General features: G+C 42.9%; 1 protein-coding gene across 1 annotated transcript in view; it reads left to right on the top strand.

The window, feature by feature from the left end:
* GAREM1 (GRB2 associated regulator of MAPK1 subtype 1) overlaps window positions 1-25,947 on the top strand; it is a 102,250-nt gene that overhangs the window by 6,358 nt on the left and 69,945 nt on the right. Inside the window, exon 2 of the mRNA XM_086609252.1 lies at window positions 17,562-17,702. Within this exon, the coding sequence (XP_086465378.1) occupies window positions 17,562-17,702 (141 nt within the window). The remainder of the gene's footprint in view (window positions 1-17,561; window positions 17,703-25,947) is intronic.

The following is a 25,947-nucleotide window of genomic DNA, read 5'->3' as shown; positions in this document are numbered from 1 at the left end:
ATCATATGCTGCTGTTGCAAGAGATGGTAGTAAGGAATGGTACAAGTCTAGCACAGGAAAGAAGGCTTTTGTTGTTTTATGTGTTGTCTGTAAATGCTGTTCTGGGACCAGGTGTTCCTGGCTTCGGTGATTACGTGAATTGGCACTCCCTGTAATAGCCCAGCAAAGGCAACTCCGGGGAGTATGCCAAGACGGAGTGCTGGAGGACATTGGACAGCATGGTCTGGTACTCCAGGATTCAGTGGAGGTTGTGGGAAGAGCTACAGCGTGTTCCAGTCATTCCGGCGGTGGTTTGTCAGTAGTGAAGGGCATGGGTGTTGCTGTGTTTCCTCTTGGCATTAGGAGTAACAAGTTGGTTGCGTTAGGAAAGCTGAAGTCTCTCCCCTATAGGAAAATATTCATCATCTTAATGCGGATTGCATATGACTCAAAACCAACCTTCATAAAACCCAGTCAGCCGACGTTTCAAGTCTGAAATTTTTGCTTATAATGGTGCTTCCCTTTGGAACCAGTTCTACATAGCATTTGTGGTCTGCGATTTTCATACCATTTATAGTGTAAAAAGCTTGCTGGGCTGACTTCCCTAGACCTTCACCCGTAAGGTGAAGAATTAGCCGAATCTGCTAATCTGAAGACATAAGCAGACTGAAGAGCATGCCTTTGCCGAGGATGGGGGCCGCGTCTGTGTCGCAGTCTCTGCGGTGGCGTCACCATAAAACTGCTAAAATCACAGCTTTGCCGAAGCACCGGCACACGCAGCTGAGGCGGTGCACCAGCAAGAAGAGCTGTTCTGTCCCGATAGCTCCTGTACTGCTGCCTCATGGTGCATCGCCCCGTCGGGCTTGTTGCTGCGTGCTGGGGGGCTTGAGGTGTCTTCCTGGGGCAGTAAGGAGGGTTTGGAACCCAGCCTCCTCGTCCGTAGTTTGGTTTGGTTCTCACTTTGTGCAAAGGAGTGATCGGAAACTTGGCCTTCGGAAAGAGGTCAGTGGAGCGTCTGTCGGGGTGGTGGGGAGAAGGAGGTGACCGTATTTAGCTTGTACAAGGCATTAACTCCAACAGCTACTGCAATGGCTAACCGTGAGTGGGAGAAACAAGCAAAGAGATGTTACGGAGGTTAGTGATGGGGAGCAAGAGTTGCCAAATCCTACAAACGTTTGCAGGCCAAGTCTGTTGTGCATAGGGAGATGCTTCTGAGCCCGCGAAATGCATACCAAGTGTCTGGACCAAGCTGCGCTGCAGACCCAAAGTGATCAGCAAGAGCTGCCGGACCTGTGGGTTCTGGGGTCCTGGGAGACCTGTGCTGGGGGCTGCAGCGTACACGTGCTCAGGCAAGGGCTGGTGCGCTCTCAGCAGAGGAGTGGGTACTGATTTTACCAGAAGGAATGGTAGGGAAGGTACCCCAATGCTAGTGTGGGGTCACTTGGACCTTCCTGGAGTTGCAAACCTTCAGAAAATGTAAAATTGTTTGATAATACTTTTTTTGTTTGTCTTCAGATATTGTATCTGGTCCAAGTTGTCATCGTGGAGAACTTGAACTCGTGTGTTTCCTTGGCCTGAGAGGATGGACTCCTAAAGAGAACCGAGGATAAAGATTTAAATACTGTCTTGGGGGCTGGAAGATGCTTGAAAGCTTAACTTGATTAAGTTGATACTGGAATTGCCTCATGCCAGGGCTGAGCCTTAGTGACTCAGATGTAAATATTATGTAAAACGCATCATGCTGCAATAGTATTTGTGAAGCGAGCAGGGGAAACTGTACTGGCAAAGCGGCAGCGGTGAGGAAGTCGGGGAGTTTCTCCTCCCCGAGTCAGAGCTGGGGGAGCAGGAAGAAAAGCTGAGCGAGGGACTAAAAGCCCCCTTAAAAGCTCTTCTTGCTGCCTCTGCGAACTCTGTGGCGAAACATGTCCGTGGCGCGGGTGAGGACATGGCTGGGTGGGTGGCAGGTTTCCGGAGCAGGGCTGGGGGCTGCAGGCACTGGTGGGGGAGCAGCAGCTGCCAGCACCCCGGGCACAGCACAGGGGTGTCTGTCGTTAGTAGGCAAGGTGCAGGGTGTGAGGCCACACGGGGATGGGCTTCCTGTCTGCAAGAAGGATACGGGCTAGTTGGAGGGATCTAGAAGTTAACCTCCCTGAACTGCTTATTCACTCTGTCCTGAAGAGAGAGAGCATGTGCCTCAGACCAACCCGAGAGTATGAGTGAGGAAGAGGAAGGTCCCTGTGTGTACCTTCAGCTGTCCTGTCAAAGCTGTGCTTGCTGGCCTTATCTGGGCATCCCCCACCTTGTTCTGCTGCCACGCGGAAACAGCACGCTCGCCTTGCAGCTGGGGCTGTGAGAGGCACACTACCCAAATACTCCGTTACTAAATTACTTCCAGGAACTACTTTAAAGTAATCCACAAGGGCTCCGATACCCTCTCCCTTGTGTTTGGTTTTCTGCTTGCAGCGTTTGTTGTTTTTTTTTTTCCTGTTGTTCCATCTGGCTGTTTTACTGATTTGCCCCACTAAAAGCAAGCACTGACTCTTCTTGTTACTCCTGGGTAACTGCATCATTCAGTCCATCCCCCAGCCTACTGTCGTGCACTTGTGGGCTTCAAGTAGGTGTTGCAAGTTATCTTTAATTGTTTCCAAGGTTGCTGTAAGATAAAACACACAGTACTGTATAGCAGTAGCAGAATGGAGCAGTGCAAGGAGCTTCTTCCATTTTTCCGATATCCTTTCTTCCTTTCAGATAGGATAGTCCTCACTCGCCCCTTCTGGCATTACTGGCACATTGCTGTTGTGTTCCTTTCCTACCCTCCAGCTTCTTACAGCTCCTGTGCAAACTCTGCTTCTCCATCCCTCTGTGCCCTCATCTCTTCATAGAATCACAGAATGGTTTGGGTTGGAAGGGACCTTAAAGATTATCTAGTTCCAACTCCCCTGCCACAGGCAGGGACACCTTCCCCTAGATCAGATAGCTCAAAGCCTTATCTGACCCAGCCTTGAACACCTCCAGGGATGGGGCATCCACAACTTCTTTGGGCAACCTTTTCCAATGCCTCACCATCCTCAGTGAAGAATTTCTTCCTTAGATCTAATCTAAATCTACCCTCTTTCAGTTTAAAGCCATTAACCTTTGTCTTATTGCTCCATGCCCTTGTAAAAAGTTCCTCTCCAGCTTTCTTGTAGGCCCCCTTTAGATACGGGAAGGCTGCTAGAAGGTATCCCTGGAGCTTTCTCTTCTCCAGGCTGAAAAACCTCAACTCTTTCGGCTCTCTCAGCCTGTCTTCATAGCAGAGGTGCTCCAGCCCTCTGATCATCATTGTGGCCCTCTTCTGGACCCTCTCCAACAGCTCCATGTCCTTCTTGTGTTGGAGGTCTCAGAGCTGAACGCAGTACTGCAGGTAGGGTCTCACGAGAGCAAAGTAGAGGGGCAGAATCACTTCCATACCGCCTTCTTTTCCCTCAACTTGGAGGAAATCAGTGTTTCTTGGACCACACAACAGCATGATGTTTGGCTGTGCCTGTACCAGGAGTGATAGCTGTGCATGTGCTACCAGAGGTGAGAAAGGAGCAGGAAAAGTTATTTCAGACAATTACAGAGACTTGAAAGTTTCTAGTTGCTGAGACCAGACATCGGAACTGCAACTCACTGCTATTGGGAGGATACAGGTGTCCTGGGTTTTGCTGCTGAGAGGTGGTTTATATCAGTGCAGATAACATGAGATGTCCTTCTGTGGAGTCTTACACTCTGCTGTTGGCGCACTGTTGGGTTTAACTTCAGTAAAAGGAGTTTTGCTGGCAGGACTCAAAAGTGAATTGGTAGGCTTTGCATGTAATGCTGCCTCTTGTCAGCCAGCACTGACTGCTTGCTTGACTTGCAGAAAGTGAGTGGAAATGCTGTGTGTTTGTAAGAATAATAATAATCCTTGTCCATTTGTTATATGATGTGACTAGCTGGAAGGAGAATCTTATGTGTATAGCCTTGTTGGAAGGCTGGTTTCCAAAACATTCAGTTATTCCTTCGTCTTTCTTAACAGTTTTGTTCAGGCTTCTATTTATTAAAAGGTCAAAATGCCTCTTCTCCTCTTTGAGGCGGTCCGTAACCCCACACGTTGAGTAATATCAAAGGTCTTATCTGAGTTGCATTTATGTAACTTCATTATGGTCATACTTATTTTTTCTGTCTTTGTCTCCGAATGCAAATCTGCGTTATAGCAGGAAAATACAGAAGGCATCGGTACGTATGTGACTCAGAGAGATGATAGGGTTCCGTATGAAAATACAAAACATGACTAGTTAGACGTGCATGTTATTGCAGTCAGCGAATCCAGGATTGTGGCTGTAGACAACCAGCAAAGCTGCAACACCACTGCAGCTGAGTGCAGGGCGAGCTGGGCGGAAGGATCACTTCTGTTGCGTGTTTTATGGGTTGTGTTGTCAAACGTCGTTTGGGTTCCTGTCAACATATAACAAAATATCTTAAGACCGAATGGCCTGTGGGCAAAGATAAACGTGCCCTCAAGGGGAAGGTGAGGCATGATGGGCTTTTCTTCGCACTCTGTTCTGTGTGCTTCTCACGAAAAGTAGAAGCTTTCCTCTTCACAGGAGGGTTTTTTTGTTTGGTTTGGGTTTTTTTTTTGTCGTCTTAAGATGATAAAAATATTATCAAAGAGGTGTTATTCGCTTATCCCTCATGTTTTATTAAAAACAAAGCCATTCTTTTTATACCTTACAATTTAAATGTAGATTTCTCTGAAACAATGGAAATGCATTCAGGATTAGGACTGTTCGTGATCAGAAAAGAATTAGGGGCAGCTTTCATTGCATTTCTCTTGTTAGTATTCCCATATTGCTCAGATACTCTTACTGTACCGGGATGTAACCAAACCAAACAGGTGCCCAATTACAGTTTAACATCCAAAATTTCTGTGCGTGTACGCGGTCAGCCTGTGTTTGAAGAGGCGTTACCCTCTTCTTAGTGATATTTGAATTTTTCCAGGTTGAGCAGAAGGGGTAGGATGGACATAGCTAAAATGCAAAGGCAACGGCAGCCCCGACAAGCGGGTGCTGTGTGTGCACTATCAATTAGTGCCTGCGCGGTCTCCGAGGGCACGGGGACATGGGCCAGGCCACTGGGCAAGCAGCCAGGTGGCAACCTGACTTCAGAGCAGTCGAACTTTTGCTCGCTTCCAGCTGTTTTTATTCCATCCTTAACCCAGGCTGAAAAAAAAAAAAAAAAAAATCAGAGGCAAATTTAAGTGTCCTGACGAGTTCTTTCAAAGCCAAAGAAAACTACGCTTGAGCAGCTCCTGCATTTTGGCTACTTCATTTTTAATTGGGAGCTTGTCCAAGATGCCCCAAGTTCAAACAGGGATCACTACTGTGCAACACAAAGCAGCATAGTGTCTCTTTAGGACTTGGGATATATAATGAGAGGACTGAGCATGTTTACTTGGATACTATTTTAACATATCATCCAATTATAAATAACTGGCAATGAGAGCTCCCCAGCTCTCATACTGTGCCCAGGAAAAGTCTGAATGAATAGGCTACTCTTCTGTCTGCCAGGGCAACCTAGAATCCAGTTCTGGGTCTTAAATCCATGAGGTTAGTAGGGTTAAAATTTTTTTCATCAGTGTCCTGAATCTGGGGAGCTTTAGCCAGGCTTCCCTGACCAGACTCCTAACCATCATACGTGGGGAGAGATGACTTCTGCAGCAGCTAAGGTACACAGCTGCCCTCAGTTTTATCGATTAAAGCAGCTGTTCTGGAGCTGTGCTTGGAAGTAAATAGGAAGCCAGTAAAAACATGTAGCACAATGCTAAATGCTGACCTCCTACCTCTAAGTATTAAACTTCTCCAACTAGGCACCTGATGCTAAACTGGCACTTGGAAGTGTGTCCTCCAGTGGACCTCACAATATTTATAGATGCATCCGAGCGGGAGCTTTCTAGCATGAGGAATGCTTGCCTGTAATGAAAGAAAACCTCGTCTCTCTCTTAATGAAGTATTTAAAGGAGCTGGTTCGGATGGCAGCAGGCTGCTCAGAAATCTCGTTACTGCTGTGTTGTTCTTTTGGTCAGGTAGCACTGTCATTCTCTTAATCCGTACCTGTCAGACTGCTTGAGAAAGCTGCTCTTTGGATTCCTCATTCCAAACCTGGTGCCTTGATTGCCAAGGACAATTAAATATTTTAAATCTGGTGTTTTTTTTTTCCTCTGACTTTGACTATGAGAATTCAAAACGGAAAATAAACTAAACATGAGAGCAACATAAAAATGCCTTTCTCTCCCTCTCTATGGTAACACTAAACTCGGCTGGAACCTCTCTTGCATGCAATGAGAAGTTACTTAGCTTTCTCCTTCTCAATATTTCTTACCTGTGATTGTTTTAAGTGTAGTTAAACTTGACATTCTTTGCTCTTATTCTTAGCTTCAGTATTGTGATCTTAGGTGACTTCAAAACCAGAAAGCTTTCTTCTGTAAGAATCTAGTTTTCAATTAATTGAGTGATTCTAAGATTTTTTTTTTCCTTCAAATATAAGATACCATGATAAATAGTTGACACTATTCAACATGTTGTAGGGTATTGGAGTAGTTTAAAGAATTGCTGAGACTTTCTAGACTGGTTTGTAAGTAACCATGGTGATTGACTGTTCTGTTGGTTTAATCTTACAGCTAAATCTGTCCTGAGGATATAGCAAATCTGCAGCTACATCTGATGATACTCAGCATTAATAAGAAGAGTAATTATGATAGCAGCAGAAAGTTACTGTGTTTTGGAATGCAAATGTTAAGATGTTGTTGTACAGAGTGGGTTTTTTCCCCTGTGTGGGAGTGGAGAGCAGTCTGTGTTGAAAGATGTGTTTTGGCTTGTTTGGCTTGAGTTCATAAAAAAGTAAGGTTTCTCATTCTGGGATGTTTATTCTGAAGGCTTGAAACAAACACAAACAAAGCTCAATGAAATCTGTGTTGTTACTCTTCTTCCACACACACCCCCCACACTTTTCTTACAAACACAAAGAAAACAAGATGCCAAGGTTCAGACTGTGAGATTGCTAAAGTCAGCAGCAGACCATTTACCATCAGTGGCAGTGGCACCAGAATTCCACTTAGTGTTTATTTAAAATATTTGTGCTCTTCTTCCCTGCAGTAGGTCAAACAGGTTTTTTTTTGAAGGCTCACTGAGATGCTGTCTCTGTGTGTTCGCAGCTAGAGAAAAGCTTGTCTTGGAACAAACTGGATTTTTCAGTGGATTAATCTGTCCCATAGCCTTGTAACAAGATTATGGTTTATGCTGATTTGTTGCAACAGTACTGGTATATCCAGTCATTCCAATAGCAAAATGCTAATCCTAAAGAAATAAATCTGTCTTCTTGCTGGCAGGCATAAAAGAATAGGGGATGGGAGTCTCTGCTCTCTCGTTAGGTATTAGCGGGTGATAGCTTGAGTTCAGCATCAGTTGGATTGAAGCAATTTGATTGTATCAGGCTTTTGCAGAGGGATTGGAAATTGCAGAAGTAAAGCCTTATCTCCTTTCTCTTGATTGTGAAATACTTAATGGTCACCCAGAGCAAAGTTTGATCACAGTGCTGTGAGGCTGATGGATTACATTGATGCACAAAGTACCACGAGTAGGGATGTTGGGCAGTCTGAGGATGATGCTGTCCTCACCCCTTCCTTGCTAAGCAGGTGGGGTCAGTGAAGCAAACTGGGTGCCTTGTTGCTCAGGCATGACTGCAGGTTGTTGCAGCATGGCCAACAGTAGCCAACAACAGTTGTGTTTCATCCCAGGAAAAAGATGTACAGTGGGGAGAGGCTTAATCTCGGACAAACTATTTCTTGAGTAGCTGCATCTTGCCCAGCTCGTCCTGAAGCTGCGAGAAGGTTCAGTGTCTCTCTCTCTGTCACCCAAAGCTGAGACAGGTGTAGCTGCTGGTAACGGGCCTTGCTGCAGACGAGCAGTTTTGGGCAGCTGAGTGCCTCAGTCTGGGCAGGACGGGTCGGATGATTCTCCTGGGTGTTTCCTACATGGCCTCTGCAGCGAAGCACCAAAGAGGCAGTCAGAAACTCTTGGTGAGTTTGTGAGGCACAACCTGAGCTGGCTTCGATGCCCGAGCTCTCCTGTGGCTCGAACAAAAATATTTGTTTTTTTAAATAAAAAACACAACTTTTTTTTAAAAACTCTTTTGTAATGTAGAAAGCAACTCTGAAGACCAACTAGTTGAATCTTAATTTGAGAGACAGCACGCAGGATTTTGAACTAATTTTGCCTGATGTTCCCAGCTTTGGTTGAGAATTTTTCTCTTTTCTTGCTTTTGGCAAAGGAAGGAAGAATGTAAGCTGTTTTAAAATGAGTTTGAATCCTTACGCTGTCAGGGAAGTCTTTCATCCACTGGAAGCTGTGGAGTCTATGCAGTTGATGGAAGGTCAAGTCAGTATTACTTTGGATTTCTTTGGGGAGAGGGGTGTTTGATTGCAGTTTGAATCGTGACTAAAATACTAGTTGATCCAGGTAATAGGAACCAGCATGAACAAATGTGCTGGAGGAATGGAACAATTAAATGGAAGCACGTATTTAAAAGTGTACGGGAAATTGTTTGAGAAAGAAGGGAAACTGGAAAGTGAGATTGGCTATCAACAGTCCTAGATATAACTGCGATTTTTATTCTAGTTCTTTGTGTTGCAAGCTCAAAAGGTTGTGTAGCTGGGGACAGAGCCTTCTGTGTTCATCTTTTCCACTATGTTCAGACACTGACAGTCAGATGAGACCACTGTCGGGCTTTCCTAATGAATCTGCCCACTTAAAATTAAAAATTTAGTACACTACATTTTCTAGCAGTGAGATGTTTAAATTTTAACGTGGGTTGGGTTTGTTTTGGTTGGGTTTTTTTCCCATCTCACTCCTAGAAACTACAATATTTGCTCCTAGAAATTACAATAGTTACCTTTTTAACTCTCTGCCAGTCTGTGTTTAGACTTTGCACACTCCCATGCAAGTTGTTTTGCTTTTCTTTGAACAAAGAAGTTTGTCTGATCAGCTAGATAATTTTTTTTTTAATAAACTTTTTTGTGTCTGTATGGAATGACAAAGTGAGACCGTTAACATGGAAAGGCTTTCAAAGCAGATTTTTTTTCGGTAGTAGTAATGTTTTCTACAATTACATGCTCTTTTTACTTCTTTCCCATTAGGCATTTTATGCAAGAGTAACTCTTCCAAGCATCTGTTCAGTCATAGTAACAAAAAAACCCATAAAATTTTCAATGCTTGTAAATCCAATGGTCGTTAATGTTGCTACAAGTGGGGTTCTTCATGTAACAAAATATTTCTGGGGTTTTCTTTCCTTCCTTTATTAAGGAACATTACAAAGATGTGAATTTTTTTCCATACAAATTCCTGTTGCTGCTTCAAACCAGATAATTCGAACAATGTTCTCATCCTAATGAACTTTTTCCTCCTGCATCATAGACCAGCACAAGTTTTATTTTTGCGGAAGAAATAGCACTGGCAGCTGAACAGCTTATTGAGATTTGACTCAGTAACCAAGTACGGTGCCAAAGCTTAAGCAAGGAAACCACCTTAATGTAATATTTATTAGTCTTTGACATTCATTGAGGTATGTCTCCATAGATAAATACCCAGCAGATACTCTGGGGTATGATGTAGCATGCAGAAAACAAAAGGTTTTACTTCTTGTCTTCACCCTCCTTCAGAGTTCAGATAGGAGTTATTTGTTCATGAGGAGAGGTTGCATGACCTGCTAAATAATAGGACAATTAATTTTAGTTTAGTTTATTATTTTGAATATTCAGGCTTAACAAGAACTTTGTGTTTCTTCCCCCAAAATTTAAAATCCAGACTCAGCATTATAAAAGAAGAAAGCTTTAAGTATTAGTGAAATGATCTGCGGGAGAAGAGGCACCTCTTCTGCCAGCAAGATGTTGCTGCGGTGATACGACTGAGTGCTGGAGGTGAAGGATCGTATAGTGATAGTGTTGTGGTGGGTGGGAGCTGTCTCGTGCACTGGCACCGTTTCAGTCTGCCTGAAACAGCAAAACCCCTCCAACTTTAGATGAAGTCCGTGCTTCTAAGGGAAAAAGGGAATTTACTCGCTTGTTTCTTTCCTCCCCGTGATGACAGCTGCCATCAGATGGCCATGTGTGACAGCACTGCGGGTATTTGATTAACAAATAGAATATAGTAGGTGGTTCTTCTACTGAATAGTCACATACTCGTTTCTTTTCTTTCTCTTCCACTGCATGTATTAAACCCAGAGAAGGTTATTTAGCAGTGCAGTCTTGTCCCCTAAGTGAAAGAATTTGTACTGGTCTTTGAATTCAGACTCCAATAAAAATAGATGCTAAGCTTCAAAGACATTGGAAAATTGACTGCTTGGAGTTCTCTTCCAGAAGCGTGTTGCCCATGCTAATGGTTTTGGGGTTTTTTTTGTATATGTTTTTCAAAGAACCTGTACTCTAACACAAAAACAACATACTCGATGCAGCGCTTCTTGAGCGGTAGCAATGCTTCCATGTGTCTCTGCGTCAAATGAGACCAAATTGAGGTTAACAGTGAAGAATCTTTGTGATGCAGCCTGACATATACCTTGATCTTTTTTGGCTTACTTGTTTTGTATGGAACACGGAGTTGCTCTCTGCCGTTTTTTATGGACAGTTACACCTTGGTTCTTGTTGTCTTGTATTTCAAGAGATCAGAAGCCCGGACAACCAACTGTCTGAACAAGAAGCAAGGCATTGGGAGCTGTTCGAAGATTGTGTAAAGGATGAGCCGATCAATGAAAGAAAGCACAGATTCTCAGATGAGAATGGTCCTGAGTTATGATTGACTTTAAATTACTTTTTTTTTTTTGAAGGCAAAAGGATGCTGTGGTACCCAGCCTGGTTTTAACACCTGGTGATTTCGGAAAGCCTGAAGGTACCTGTGATGCTCACAGACCCTGATTGCCAAGAAGGCTGGAGTTGGTGTGCGCGATGCCCGCAGTTGTTAGTAGGTGCTCACTGTGCACAGCTGGGTGTTCCTGACCTGTGCCCTGTCTCTTCAGGTGTGCTGTCTCATCAGTGCTAGGCCCTGGGATCCCCACTTTTAGAACAGGGACCCTTGAGCTTTTGTGCTGAGAGGAAGCCTTGGCTTCAGCTCTTACATGCTGTGATTCTTCCAATAAGACAAAGAAATTGAATTCATCTCAAGGTGTTACTTCTCTGGGAGCTACGTGACTAGCAAATGTTTGCAGAAAGATAAGTTGGTCTTTCCAAAAACCAGACAGTTTTTATTAGTTGACTGGTGTACAGTGTTGTAGATTCCTTCTTTTGGAGTGGAAAAGCAGCGCTGGCATTTGTATTTGTGCCAGCAGTGTGACCTCCCTCTGACCTGAAACATCTCTCTGCACAGAACCATGAAGTCCATAATGCTGTCGTCTTTTTTTTTTTTAACGATAGATTATAACTTCATTTCCTACTGGCTGGCGATGTGCTTTGTTTTTTGTGATGCGGTAGGATAATGTTAAGGTGTATCTTAATGCATGGCTTGTTTGATCCTCAGCCAAGTCCAGTGAAGCTGCATGCCCAGTGAAGCAGATACCGTGTAAGTAAGGCTCCTCAGTGTGATGACAGCATGATAAATAAGAGCCTCACTTCTTTCTTTTTTTCTGGCTTTTAATCATTCTGCTTTCCTTAGCTTCCAGTTGTTGCAAAATAAACCTTGGTTTCCAGTCTTCCCTTGTAACACTAACCCCATGCTGACAGTCCTTTGCAGTTGTTTCACAGCAGACGTGCTCACCTGACCAGACAGACGCTTCTTTTTGCTGTTCCACAAATTAACCCTTCATTCCTAGCAAATATTAGTGCAAGCTCAAGTGGGGATAAAGTTGAAGTGACTCAGTAGTGTGGTTTTGTAGGTACCTGGCCAAGCATCCACTGAATGATTTTTAATGTTGCTGCGATTTTCCCGTGTAATGGTATGTTATGTGATTCTGGAACATTAGATGGAATAATTAAACTCGCCACCTACTTAACTGACCAAGGCAGGCTGGATGATGCACTTAATTGTACAGCATCTGTTACCTTGCATGCAGATGGTGTTCAGGCTTCATGAAAATACGTGGCCCAAAGCCTTGATGAGTTTTGCCAGGCGTTTCACAGGCATCTTCTTCACCAGCTATTTCACAAAAGCCAACTTAAGTTTCTCATGAGCTCCTAGCTTTTTCCTGTAAGCCTTTTTGTTCCAGGAAGAGCAAATTCTGCATGCTTGAACTGATGTGCAAGGGACAGCATTAAGCTCACTTTACAGTCATCTGTGATGAATGAGATGAGAGGAATGTCTCCGTAACCATCTCCCTGGCAGGAGAAGATGGTATCTAGTTCATCTGGTGTGTGCGAATGGTATCTGTTACGTTGCTGGAACCTTGCATATGACTTCTCTTTCTCTGAATTGCTCGTTACCTACTATTTTAATGTCTCCAGACGCAAAGCTTATACTTTAAGGCAGTGATGCAGACTCTTAGCCAAGATGACAAAGTGTGTGGCATTATAAAGGGTTTATATTCCTGTAGATTGCTGCTTATTTTTAGCAGTGTAGTTTCTGTGAGTGAATGAGTCATGTTGGTCTGCATATTTTGCAGACTTGAATGTTTGTTTCTCAATACTAGAAGAACCTTAAAAGTTTTTTCTGTTTGTTTTGTGTTTTTTTTTTTTTCCCATTTGTTTCATGATTTTTCTTTAGTGGTTGGTGTTGAAAAGTCATTGCTGTCTTTGGCAAACCAGAATATGTGGAACCTGCATGAATTTTCTTTTATGGACTGTAATGGACCAAACTGTAATTGTTGATCCAGAAGGAAGCAAAGAGGAGGTGGGAGTGCTCAGACCCTTCAAAACGGGAGTGGTCTTCATTTCTACTCCTGAGACTTTACCCCAGACATTTGGAAATTGTGAAATGCTAAACTAAATAAAAGTGTGCGTCTTTGGAAAGTAAGTGGTGCCAACAACCTGCAGGGAGGTCAGTGCTTGCTTCAGAAGAAATAAGCCTCCTTCTGTGCTGCAGCATTGCCGTATATAAACTCAGACCTTGCACGTAGCCAACCACTGTTTTCTCGCCTCATTCTTAAAAACTGCAGGAGAAATCAGAAATTCATCTCTGAACTTGCAGATTGAGGTAGCCTGCTCTGAGTCTTGCTACACTTGTTAACTGTTAATTTGAGATTGGAGTATTTACAATGACAGAGCCAAGATTTGCCAAATGTGGACAACCTAGTTTTAGAACTGGATAGAATTATTAAATAAGTATCGGCATTTAATGTAGGTGGTATTACATAAGTATGGGACTCTTCATTAAGCAATTACCTTTTTTTACCTTTTTGTGTCAACATGTGAACGATTTTCCTTTCATGGTCGGCGTTCCCTTGGAAATTGCCTTTCAACAAGGGTGGGCTTTGCAATGCCTGTAGTTTTTAGGAATTGTATGGAAATTCGTCGTGTCATTAAAATATGATTATACGTCTTATTTGCAAGGAAGACGTGAACAGCTGTTGCAGTGCTGCTTCAGTGATGCATGATGAAGTAGCCCAAATACTGGTCGTGGTCAGCGTGCTTATAGGAGGACAACTTGTGTAGGAGCATACCGGCCAACTTTTCAGCTCAGAGGTGCGAGGCTTTTATTGTCAGGCAAGGATGGGTGTTGACACTTTGTTTAGGGTTTAGGCACTGTTAGCAAATCATGGGTTTCTTAGTCTCAGGCATTATTATGAATAAACTTGACTCATGTTTTGGAAAGAGGTAGGCGACTTGGGGAAGGCTGGGGAATTGCGTGTGGTAGTTCGTTACTTCTCTGACTCTTATTTGGGGAAAAAAATCAATGCAAGTATTTGCCTGTAGATTCTTTGTAGTGGTTTAATTATATTGCAGGCATGTGGGGCGGGGAGGAGAGGATGAGAAGATAGAGCTAATCCATATTTGATCATAAGAGACAAAACTGTTACTAAAGATGAGTGGCCTGTGTTCTCTGTTTTCTCATGGCGTCTGATTTTTGTGTAAGCAGCAGTGTAGGAGTATGTTGAATAGGTGAGAACCAAGTTGCGTAGTTGGTGGATGTGAGGACTGCTGAGTTCTCTCCCACATAGTTAAAATGTGATTAATGAAAGGCTTGCGTAACTTGTGTTACCAAGGCAGGGGAAAAAAGTCAGATTGGGTATGTGTGGCTGTTTTGCAAGGTGCGGTTGGCGGAGAAAAGTGTAAAGGGCTGTGTCTGGGCTGGGTTGAGTAGCTAGGGTCAGAGGTGTCTCCTGCCTGAAAGGTCCTCCTCTCCAGGAGGAGACCACCTTAACAAGAGCAAGTCTTACAGAGCGAGACAGATGAGAAGAAAATGGAAGAAAGAAGAGAGCGTGTATTGCCACGTTCTGTTGTCCTCAGTCACATTTGACTCTTCCTTGTGTTTCCTCCTGTAGCATGGAGGCCATCATTAGCCAGGTGCTTGTGCGAGTCCTTTAATCTCTTTGGTGACAAGGAGCCTCTTCCTATAAAGCAACCCCAGGAATTCGGCTCACCCACGGTTAGCAAAGATCAGGGCTTGGTAAGGACAGACTAGCCTGTTGTGAGGGAGCAGGAAAGACTGTGAAATCCCCACTGCATCCTCTCCACCTTCCCTCCTCAGTTCAAATTCCCGTGGCAAAGCATGAAATTCGTTTCCAATGTAATCGGTTGGATCAAATAATTGATGTAACAAGAATGATGGTTTCCAAGGTTCTGTTTTAAAAAAATAAAGCTACTTCCAGCTGCAGACTTAATTACATAGTCACTCTTGGGCCTGCCTTAGTAATCTCTTTTTACACTCACCTGTCCCACCCAGTTTTAGCGGAGTAACCACTTAAACAGATCATGGCATGCGAGCCGTGACTGGAAGCACATTTTCATAATGGGTGTCTTTATTTTCCTGAGAATATCTATCTTAGACTCGTCAAGGATGACCCATACTCTAATTATTTCCCCGCAGTCCTGGATGCGGAATCCTGTCTTCCTTTAGGTGCCATTCTGAAATTATACCTACGGATTGTAAAGCAGAGAAAAAGCATACCACAAATGTTTTATATTTTCTTCAAAATTTGTTTACCGCTGTCAAGGAAACTAGTAAAATACTAGTTCTTCCTTTAGGTGTCATTGGTTTTATTTTGTTGTGGGATGGAATAATTACTTGTTGCCATGGATTAGAGAACGCAGGAGTGTAACTCTCTGAACTGAAACATGAGTTTCAAATAACACTATTATTATTGTTATTATTGTTGTTACTATTATTATTATTTCCTCCAAAATTGTATGCCTCTGTTGCAGCAAGCTGAAGATAATTTTTATACATATTAGAGGTTGCCCTATGAGCATAGAACACAAGATGCTCAAGGTCAGATGATTTAGTAAAATTTAGCGGGTACGTGACTCCTCTAGCAAATATATCTGAATTTCTTTCAAGATATGGATGGGCCCAAATTGTTCTCTGGTCCCGCATGGCAGTTCTATCACTCTTCCCTAGGCTTTCCGAGGTCCATTCTCCCAGTGCACCGAAGGTGGAAGGGTGGTGCTTCCCAGGGAGTAGGAGCTGGTGTTAAGCAGCCTGTCTGCCTGGCTGGACTGCCAAGGGACATTGCCTAAGGAGCACTTGGAAACCAGTTCTTGATATGTCCTGCTTACCTGGAAGCTACTTTCTGTGCTGTGAAAAAGAAGGAAACCTGGCAATGGTACCTTCATAGGAGCAAGAATAACTGGTACTAAGGAGCTCTGCATACCTTTTGATGTTTTTTGTTTGTTTGTTTGCCCTCTACACCCTGATAACAGCAGTTTATCCACAGTTAGAAGTTAAAGCTCCAAATGTGCAAACCAGGAACTTTTTTTAAGGTTTAACAGGCTGTGGGACAGCAGACCCAGGGAAGTCCATCTCTTGGGCTCTGGGTTGGGATGGGTCTCTCCCTTATTTAGGCAAATCCAAGTTTCTGGAGGAAACAGGCAGAATCCTGGGACCAGAGAGTGTTGGGGCAGATGGTCGTAATGGTCTGTTCTGATTTAAAACCTAACAATTCTCTCACACACCAGTTGCTGCATTTTGAATCGTGTAGGAGGGTGCTTTCTGATAGAATGGGAGCATGAAATCAGGCAGGAATGGGGTGTGTAGTAACCGTTGCCTACGGTGGAAAAGATTGCATGGTGTGGGCCAAAAAAAAAGGCTCAATGGGAAGTATCTCTCCTCTGCAGATTGAACAGGGGAAATGTCTGCTGCCCCAGGCTGAGGAAAGTCTCATTCTTCCCTTGACTCTTAAGAAAATCAGAGGACAGGGAAGAGAAAGTGCAGTTTGTTGTAGCAGCTGAAGGGGATGGGTTTTGTCCAAACTTGATTCCAGGGCTAAACTGCTTGCTTTATTTTTGTCTGTAACTGCAGAGGGCTGGTGGGAGAGAAGGAAAATGAAATTTAAAGCTTCGTTATTCTTGGCACGTGTTTAGTGTCTACTAAGTGTTCCTGGAAGTTCACGTGGCTGCTTTACAGACACCTTGAGAAAGGCTTTTTTTCTGTGTGTTTCACGTAGAAGCATACTGAGCAGGACTGCGGGTATGTAAGAGCAGTCTGCCACGATATGCCTTGCTGTATGAAAACTTTGTTCATGTATCGTGCTTGGGATGTGTAGCTGGCACTTCGAGTAGTCTGTCTGGTGTGGCTCTTGCAAAGGCTGGAAAGCCAAGCAAAGCACTCTTGTCCTGATCAGGCCCTGCAGCTGGTGGAGAAGGGGAGGGTACGGGGTGGAAATGCAGAGGACTTGGTTGGTACAGAGGAAGAAAGGAGACCCGGATCTCTGGCTGTATTTGGAGTGGATTTGGCAGGCACCACAGTGCAGCAGAGGGCATTGCAAAGATGAGACGGATGGATCTGGAGAGGCTTCTGGTTGAATTTATCTCCGAGAGAGGACTTTGGTGTGTGTTAACATCTTTTTTGTTTTGTTTTCTCCTTAAGTGGCAGGATTAAGTTTACAGATACAGAAATAGCTAATTAAGCAGTAACTTGCAAAGGGATAGAATGGCAAAGCTGAAATCTCTGTATCTGCAAGTGTGATACCCAGTTACTTCATAGCGATGAACATTTGGCTTCAGGTGATTGTAGGGTAGTGTCATGCTGATCTTTCAACATATGAAAATGTACTTTTTTATCTTTATTTAAAATTAAAAGAGCTCTCAAGTATTTGCATTAAGTGAGATAGGCAGACATAAATAGAGATACGAAAAGTCTGTTCATGCAAAAAAGTTGAAAAAGGAGCCCCAGAGCCACTGCTGAGTAATCTGGATTACATCTCTGTAGTATTGTTTTCAGGCACTGAGTTGTTTTGGTTTACATTTGTTTTCTGTAAGGTAAAGTGCTTACATTGCAAAATGAATACTGTTTAGCATTGAAAATTGCCTAAGTGGGTTTTTAAATATCAAAATGTCTGAAAAAAGATAAACAGTAGTAAGAATAAAATGCTTATTATGAATTTTTCATGCAGTAAGTGTGATTTTTTTTTTTTTTTTTTTAAAAAAAAAACCTACATCTGTTTTGCAGGAGAAACTGTAGAAGGCCTTCGAGAGAGCGATTATCTTCTGATTCATTCATGTCGGCAGTGGACAACAATTACAGCTCACAGTCTGGAGGAGGGTCACTACGTCATAGGGCCGAAGATAGAAATCCCTGTACATTATGCAGGTAAAGCTATTGTTGACCTGAAACAAATTCAAAGAGAATTAATTGCCTACCACTTACACTGGTCACTTCATTTGACAGAGTGAAGCTCAGGCTCTGATGTCAGTGACTGTGATTTAACTTTTATTAATGTTACAGAGTGCAAGTGATACTGACTTACTCCCAGGGCTGCTAAACAGGTGTGTTTCATTGGGCAGCACATTGATGGAACATGTTGCTATGTACAAGAATCGGTTTCAATTTGAGTGTAATGAATTGCTAGCGTTTCTCATCTGTGAATGTGGTGAAGAAAGTGTGAAAGTTTGAAAATGCCTTGAAACGTTCGGTCAAAGATGGAATGGGCTTTACACATCATTGCCTACCCAAGCTGGAGGGGATTTTTTTTTAATATTTCCATGTTAAAAGCTAGGGACCGTTCATAATAGTACAGCAGTTTTACACTGTTTCTTGGTAGTTGTCACTGTCTGCCTTTTTGGATGGTGCAGTAGTAACTTTGTTCCAAGTAGATATGATGCAACAAATGAATATTTCTTTTATTTTTTCAAATTAGTTTTACTGTTCTAAAAAATTACGTTTAGTACTGTTTCCTACTGCCTAATATCCCTATTCACAAGCCTAAGTAGAACAATACTATACAAGTTGGATGCACTTAATGCAGTTGATACAAAAATTCAAAAAGCTGGAAAGTGTGAACTGAAAGAGCTATGGATGTGAAATAAAGACCTAGGCTTAGTGTTTTACTTGGTGTTCTGTATAGCCAGTTGTCCACTGAGTAATCTATTCAGCTCTCTTACAGTCTTGTTTAAAACATTGGTGCAGTGAGGGTGTGCTGAGTTTTACAAGAGCTGACTGAAATATTTTGTTTCAGTTGCACCAGTGATGCACTCTATTTAGTGATGAAACTTACATCAGTTGCCTTCTTACTTACTGTTTTTCCTTGAAGTTCACTTCTGGAAGGTTAATTCTTTTAAGATGTGTTTAAAAGCTTTGGCATGATGGCATATGGTGTCATAATATTCATGGCTTTAAAACTCTGAATTAGAAATTTCTTAGTATAAAGCATTTCTAGTGCTTGTGCTTAGTAACACCATTTTTATTTATTTATTTGTTTGTTTGTTTATTTTAACACCTCCTGGCTGCATAAGCTTCGGTGCTATGGCCAAATAAACACTTCACTTCCTTCAGACTGAATAGCGTGTTTTTAAAATCTTCACTGTGATTCCTGGAAGAAAAAGAACAGAAAATATAAACTGGTTATTGGCATGAAAGAAGACTGGATCTTAAGGGGTTTACTAAAGCTTCATTCTTAATTTGTAAAGAAATTAACAAAGATCTGCTGAGCATGATTTCCTGGCTCTTCATACTTCCATTCGTTCGTAGTTTAAATTTACAGATACTAGCAAAATCAAAATCTGTCCCCTAAGATATTGCAAGGGTGTCAATGTGATTTTTTTCCTCCTGGCTTGTGTTAATGCAGGAAAAGAGTGTATGTTTAGCTGGCAGAGTGCATTTTGCTGTCAAACAATCTCCAGAAAGTTCTTTGCCATAAACCCCCTGTTAATGAGATGGAAATACAGGATATTTCAGAAACTGCCATGTAGTGAGGACACTTACTGAATATGTGACGGGCTCCGATGCTGCCAAAGGAACCTCACAAAGAGGGTCAGTGCTAACTGGCAGTACCAGAGCATATCTGATGGTCTTGCCTGCAAGAAAGGAGAGATGTGTCTAAGCAGGTGAAGGTTTAGGTAGCAAAGCACTGCAATCTGGTGCTTGGGTGGTAGCATCTAAATGCATTTAGAAATGTCTTCCATGCCTGAAAGATAAATTTATGCTGCTGTGGAGTACCATGCAGAAATCTATAAGGAAGTGTGGAGCGCACTTTTAGTGACACACTGTGCAGTTCCTCATGGCGTCACTGCTTTTGGGATCCAGAACCCCGCACTGAAGAGGTGAGGTTTAACATAGCTGCCTGAGAAGATTTGCTGGGCTGGGTGCTCCCCTGACACAGTGATGCTGCTGGCTCTGTAGCTAGCTGGGGCATCTGCTCTGCAGTCAGCCCTGGGAAGGCTGAGAGGTGGGAGTGCCCCAGAATCGTTACCTTTCTGAGGAGGTTGTGCTGCAACCCAAAGGTGGTGCCGTCAGGTGATGACTGACGTGTGAGCTGGCTGGCACAGCCCTCCTTTGCACATGAGAACTTTCTGTCTTTGCAGAAAGCACAACTAGAACAGTTGGCAGAATGTTTGTATGGGGATCAGACCTTAGTTTTTGTTTTTAGAGGAGGGATTTTATGTCCTCATAGGCAAATGTTTGTAAATTCTATTGCTGTATAAATTTTGGCTTATAGGACTGATTTTTGGCGTGCTTTAAACTTCTGTCAAGTAGGACATGTATTATGAACACACAGCTGATGTTACTGCCTACTAGAGTGACCCTTAGACTTTGAACAAAACTGCTCTTTAAAGTGACTTTGCAGGTTTGCTTCTGCTTTAATGGAATAACTTCTTCAGTTATAAAGAACTGTTGAACTTCAACAGTTGAGCAGAAAGGGAAGTTGAAACTGATTTTACTCTGCTGAGATTGTAGGCTTAAATGCCACAAAGTCATCACTCGCATATATAAATACGAGTATAAAGTAAATCTTATTTTGCTACTTGCTAAATCAGGTTTTGATACACTTATTAAACCTAAATACAATAAAGCCTTATTGAAGAAGGAAAATGCTGTATTTACATTTAAGTGAAATCTCATTAACAGAACCTTAGTTCTGCAGTCGTGCCAAGGGTCCTTTCCCTCCTAAGAAGCTGCTACTCTGGTTGTTACTGTTGGGGATGGCTGACATGGTTAATTTCTGCTGTTGCTGTCAAAGAAGAGTCATATATGGCAGTTCATAGTCTAAATGTTCCTCTTGAATACTCTTTCCAGTCTGCTGGAAAGTAAAAGTTAAAGTTAATGTAGCATTGAGTTCAATTTTCATGTAATTAAAACCAAATGGCTAATGTTTTTGTGGATCCTAAATCAAGAGAGGTCTTCACGTGCATATAGCGTGGAGAGCACATCAAAACTGCTATCCTGATAGTGCCCTGTCTTGGCGTGAGAGAGCAGAACTCACAAGAGTCCAAGGCAAACCATCACAACAGATAGACATTGCTTTGGTGTACTTTGCTTTCCTCAGGTACGTAACTCCCACTTGATACTTATAGGAAGGTCTTACCAACTTTTGGACTGAATTAGTTTTACATTGTTCCTGGTACTATGATATCCTTAATGCTACATTTCTACTCTAAAAGCGAGTGTGTATCATCCATACCCTCCAGCTGATGTCAAATGTTAGTGCTTGTTTTGGCTTAGGCAGCACTGTAATCTTTACCTCAGTAAAGTCTCTCTTAATAGTCTTTGGAAAACACTGTTTTATGATCTGAATTTGGAAGATACAGGGCATGTTGGTATCTTGCAGAATTAGGCTTCACTGCGCTGCTGCTCATTGAGAGAAATGCTTCTATTCTTCTGCAGAGGTACCTGCATGGGAACGTGTCCCAGGAGTGCTGATGACCATGTCTCAAACACAGAATCATAGAATGGTTTGGGTTGGAAGGGACCTTAAAGATCATCTAGTTCCAACGCCTCTGCCATGGGCAGGGACACCTTCCCCTAGATCAGGTTGCTCAACTCTATCCAACCTGGCCTCGAACACTTCTAGGTGTAGGACATCCACAACTTCTCTGGGCAACCTGTTAAACATCTTCTGTGATAACTGAAAGGCACTGAAGACACTGTCTGTGTTGTCTGACCCTTCTTGTGTTACCTTCCAGAGCTGTATAGCTCATAACTATCAAAAGCATTTTTGAGGATTCATCAGCTTAAGCTGCCGAGGTCTTCTGCTCTGACTCTGGACGCCCAGGTTCAGTCTGATGTAAATGCCTGTGCTACGTGGCCACAATTCCTCATGTGTGCGGATTACTGATTTGAAAGCTGTTGGAGTTGGATGCGGTTGCTTAAAACTTGCTGTGCAGAAGAAGCAGCACAGAGGGCTGTGGACTGACCCATGTGTGTACCCCCACCTACACAGCATAGTCTTTTCTTCCAAAGGCCGTGCCAGTACTGGTGATTGTATGCAATGAAAGAAAAAGTACTTTGCAATGGGTCGGCAGCATCTGGGTTATTTAGTCCCAAATACACACTCCCACGTTTAATCAAGTCATAACAGGACCTTTACTGTTGGTTTTTAGGGCCTTATCTCTGTTGTTGCAACTGATGGTTCGTTTGCTCTCCTGTCTGTTTGTGGGTTTTTTCCATTCACAGAGCAAAGCTGTTCCTTTGAGATCGTGGTTTTTTTTAAAAAAAAAAAATAAATCCACACTGCTATCTTTTCCTTTTCTTCAGGCTTCTACTGAGCTTTGCCCAGGTGTCCTGGTTTCAGCTGGGATAGAGTTAATTTTCTTCCTAGTAGCTGGTGTAGTGCTGTGTTTTGGATCTAGGATGAGAACAGTGTTGATAACACGCTGATGTTTTAGTGGTTGCTGAGCTGTGCTTACTCTAAGTCAAGGACTTTTCAGCTTCTCATACTGCCCTGCCAGTGAGGAGGCTGGGGGTGCACAAGAACCTGGGAGGGGACATGGCCAGGACAGCTGAACGAAACTGGCCCAAGGGATATTCCATACTGTATTATGTCATGCTGAAGAGTAACACTGGGGGATGGAGTTGGCCAGGGGGTGGTGGCCACTGCTGAGGGTCTGGCTGGGCACTGGTCAGCGAGTGGTGAGCGATTGCACTGTGCATCACTTGTTTTGTATATTCTTTTATCATTATTATTATTATTGTTTTCCCTTTCTGTTCTGTCCTATTAAACTACCTTTATCTCAACCCACGAGTTTTACCTTTTTTCCAATTCTCTCCCCCATCCTGTTGGTGTTTAGCTGCCTGCTTAGATTAAACCACAACACTCAGAGTTGGGAGGGAATACCTCTTGCGTCACTGCTGCCGCCTCTGTGCTCATAGGAGGCAACTAAGAAAGAAAATACTTTTATGAAGACATTAGAAAGTAACACCCTATTCCAGGGTGTGCCATGCCGTAACACATCCGGGGTGTTGGAAATACTCTTCCTATGAACTCACACCTCCCCACCACAAAGTGAAGGTGTGCAATTGCTAATAAAGAGTAATCGCTGGTGCCCTGTCCGGTTGCTTACCTAAGCGTGCTGATAGCTTTCTTAATGTCTTTTAAATGAGGAAACATAAAACCTTGTCATGTGAACCTTCCCCAGGTGGGGTGCCGGGTGGGAATGAGTCAGAAGTCCCTTCTCTGGTGTTAGAACTGGTGTACAACGAACGTCCTACTGAAACCTGTTTCTACTGGTTTGATTCGTTAATCATGGAGCAGTGCCTGATAGGCCTGTTCCTCGTCGCGTCCGGCTAACACGGAGCAAGATGTTCTTTGCAGGTCTTTTCAAGAGTGAACTTGCCTTGGCAGCAGTGGAGCAGGAGAGCTTCCTGAGATTTTGCAACATGCAGCTGCAGAAGTTTCTCTCTTGTGTCCAAAAGCATGCCTGCCTCTCAGACACAGTTTTGCAGTTCTAGCAGGCTTACTGCTGCCCGCTCTGGGATAGTCAGACCTTGGATGCTGAGGGAGGAGAGCACTGAATTATGGTGTGAGTTGGGCATCTCCTAGTCGTCTTCAGATGGTGACAGCAGCTGCTGTTGCTCAGTACCCAGCCTGAACCTGAGGTATCCAAGATCTGGAAGAGCTTGGATTTTTACTTTGGTGGTGTTAAGCACTCTTAGATCTTTATAGTACGTTGAGTCTTCTGCAAGTGTGCTGTACAGTTCTCTTCATGGCCTGGGAAAGAAGAGCAAACGTTAGACTGGCCAACATCCTTTGCTTGATGCCTTTATGGTATCTGCTGCCAACTTGCATTACTTTGGGGGCAGAGAGGATGCTTCCTTGTCTTGCGTCCAGTTTAGACTCCTCACTCCCTCAAGTGCAATTTAATGCTGTCTGCTGGTCAAGGAAGGTGGTGTCAGACAAAGAGCCCTTTGTCTGGGGCATTTCATCCCTGGGAACAGCGGGTGGTGTCAGGGAGAGCTACGCCAGTTCTTCTTTGTAAGCGGAGCAGTACAGCTCTGATGGGGTAATTTTTAAGTTCAAAGAGGTGGGTGAGATCTTAGACAGGGAGGGGCACCGCTCTGGAGTAGGGAACTTATTTAGATGAGTCCTTTCCAACCAACAGGTACACCACTCCCTGATACGAAATGCATTTTGCATTTTAATTTGTGTTTTGCTTTGAACTTAACCTGGCACCCGACTATCACATAGTTCTCCTGGGGCTTTTGTGCTGTACAACTGAATATAACTTCTAGAGAACAGGGCCTGAATACACTTCTGAGACAGGCAGGCTGCCATGTATCTATGGGCTGGTAAATGATTAATGAATGTATGTTCTCAGAAGAAAACCAAGGAAAAAACCAACCCACACATTTAATCCCCTGGTACCCAAGTTTTGTTTTGGTTTTGGTTTTTTTTCTTGAGAAAGGTTGTGTGATCTGAAAAGCAGTCGAAGATTTGAAAGCTTTTCTTCACAGGTACTGCTAATAAAAGCATTGCCACCAGCATATGGTCTTCATGCTCTTAAAAGAGAAATGTGACTTCTGTAGCTCTGAATACTTGACCGTGTGAAGTTTCCTGAGAATTGTAACCCTCTGCTCCCTGTAAGCGAATAGAAGAAAGTCGATTTGGTGTTCATTTAAAAGCCTGATTGTAGAGTAGTGCCTGAATGTTGCAGAGGGAGAGGGCACTCATTTTCATGAGCAGTGGGTTCTTCTTCATCTGTAAATCTGAGATCAGTAATGTCTGAAACACTTGTAATTGCCCATATAGCATCATTCCATGCTTTTCTGTTAGGGAAATGATTATGCCTTAAAATATATTTATCTACTTGTTTTTAGTTTAATTGCTACCTCTTTTTTCCCCACCAAAGACGGAGTCTTTCTATTCTAGGCAATCACAGCTTTGTAGTCTGGAAATTGTCTTCATATTCCTGGATTTTTCAAACCTGTCACCTTGAAATAGTGGATGAACTGTTCTTCCATATATGAGCAAATACCTATATTCTTCATTATTATTTTTTTTATTTATTTTTTTTTTCAGACAGTTACCTTCAACAAGTTTAGTTGCTGTCAGACTTCCCCATGGTCCTATCTGTTTGATATTCCATTTTTCTGTGCCTATTGACATTTTGGCAAATCCGTCTCCATTGATCTATAGTGCAATATCAAATCATAGAATCAAAACACAGGCAATGCAGTTGCTGGCAAAAATTACTTATTTCTTTCGTATCTGTGGGTGCATGTGTTCTTTGTGTTCCTTCATCTCCCCCCATTAGCCAGTCTGGTGAAGTAGCAGCTTTTTACTTAAGTTTAATGAAATATTCCCCTTTTGTCTGACCACCTGTATTAGAGAATCCTTTCTACTTTGCTTTTTTTTTTTTTTGTAACTATTAAGAAATGTATACATATGTTTTCCCATTTTTTCATTTGTTTGCTTTCTTGCTTACTTGATTTTTGATTGAGCAGCTTATCCTGAACCCAAGGAGTTTGTTCTGAGTGTATGCAGTACTTGCTTTCTAGTATTGTGTGCCAGCAGCTTCCCAGAATGCAAGCTGTGGATCAAAAATACCTTTTCAGTGTGGGGAGATGGTTCAAATTTAGCTTCTAGTGAAACGGCGGTGTGCAATTCTTCATCAGATTGCACTGCTGAGAGTCTTTCAACTTCATCTCTCTGGAGTCAGCCAGACTTTTTTGCAGTGTCTAGTTTCCTTAAAGTTGTTATCCTGAGAAATTATAATTGACGGACTGTGAGACTGCTTCTGTCTTTGTATATATACAGTCTTATGTCTATGAGACATTTCTGGAGTCACCTACAGAATTTGTAGAATTTACTTGACATTCAGTTTGGTGGCTGGGTATGTCAAAGTTTGTATTCAGTCTTCTGGTAAAACTCCATTCAACTCTGGTTTAGTTCTCATCCACCTTCCAGTTTTGCTGCCTGGCCCATCTGAAATATCTGAAACTGCTGTAGAGCGTGCAGTTCTCAGAGGCTGCTGCTGCTCTTTGTAATGAGAACAGCAGGGTTAGTTCACAGGGTGGTGGTATTCCAGGTAATGGAGGAAGAGTCTGATTATGTCCCAGAAGCTCATGGAAAGAAAATACCTGCATTTTTTTTCTCTTGCTTTCCAACCTGGAATTAAGAGAG

This window comes from Tauraco erythrolophus, chromosome 3, assembly GCF_009769465.1.
Source record: "Tauraco erythrolophus isolate bTauEry1 chromosome 3, bTauEry1.pri, whole genome shotgun sequence".
NCBI lineage: Eukaryota > Metazoa > Chordata > Aves > Musophagiformes > Musophagidae > Tauraco > Tauraco erythrolophus.
The sequence above is the reverse complement of the archived record's forward strand: the minus strand, read 5'-3'. Positions and strand labels throughout refer to the sequence as shown.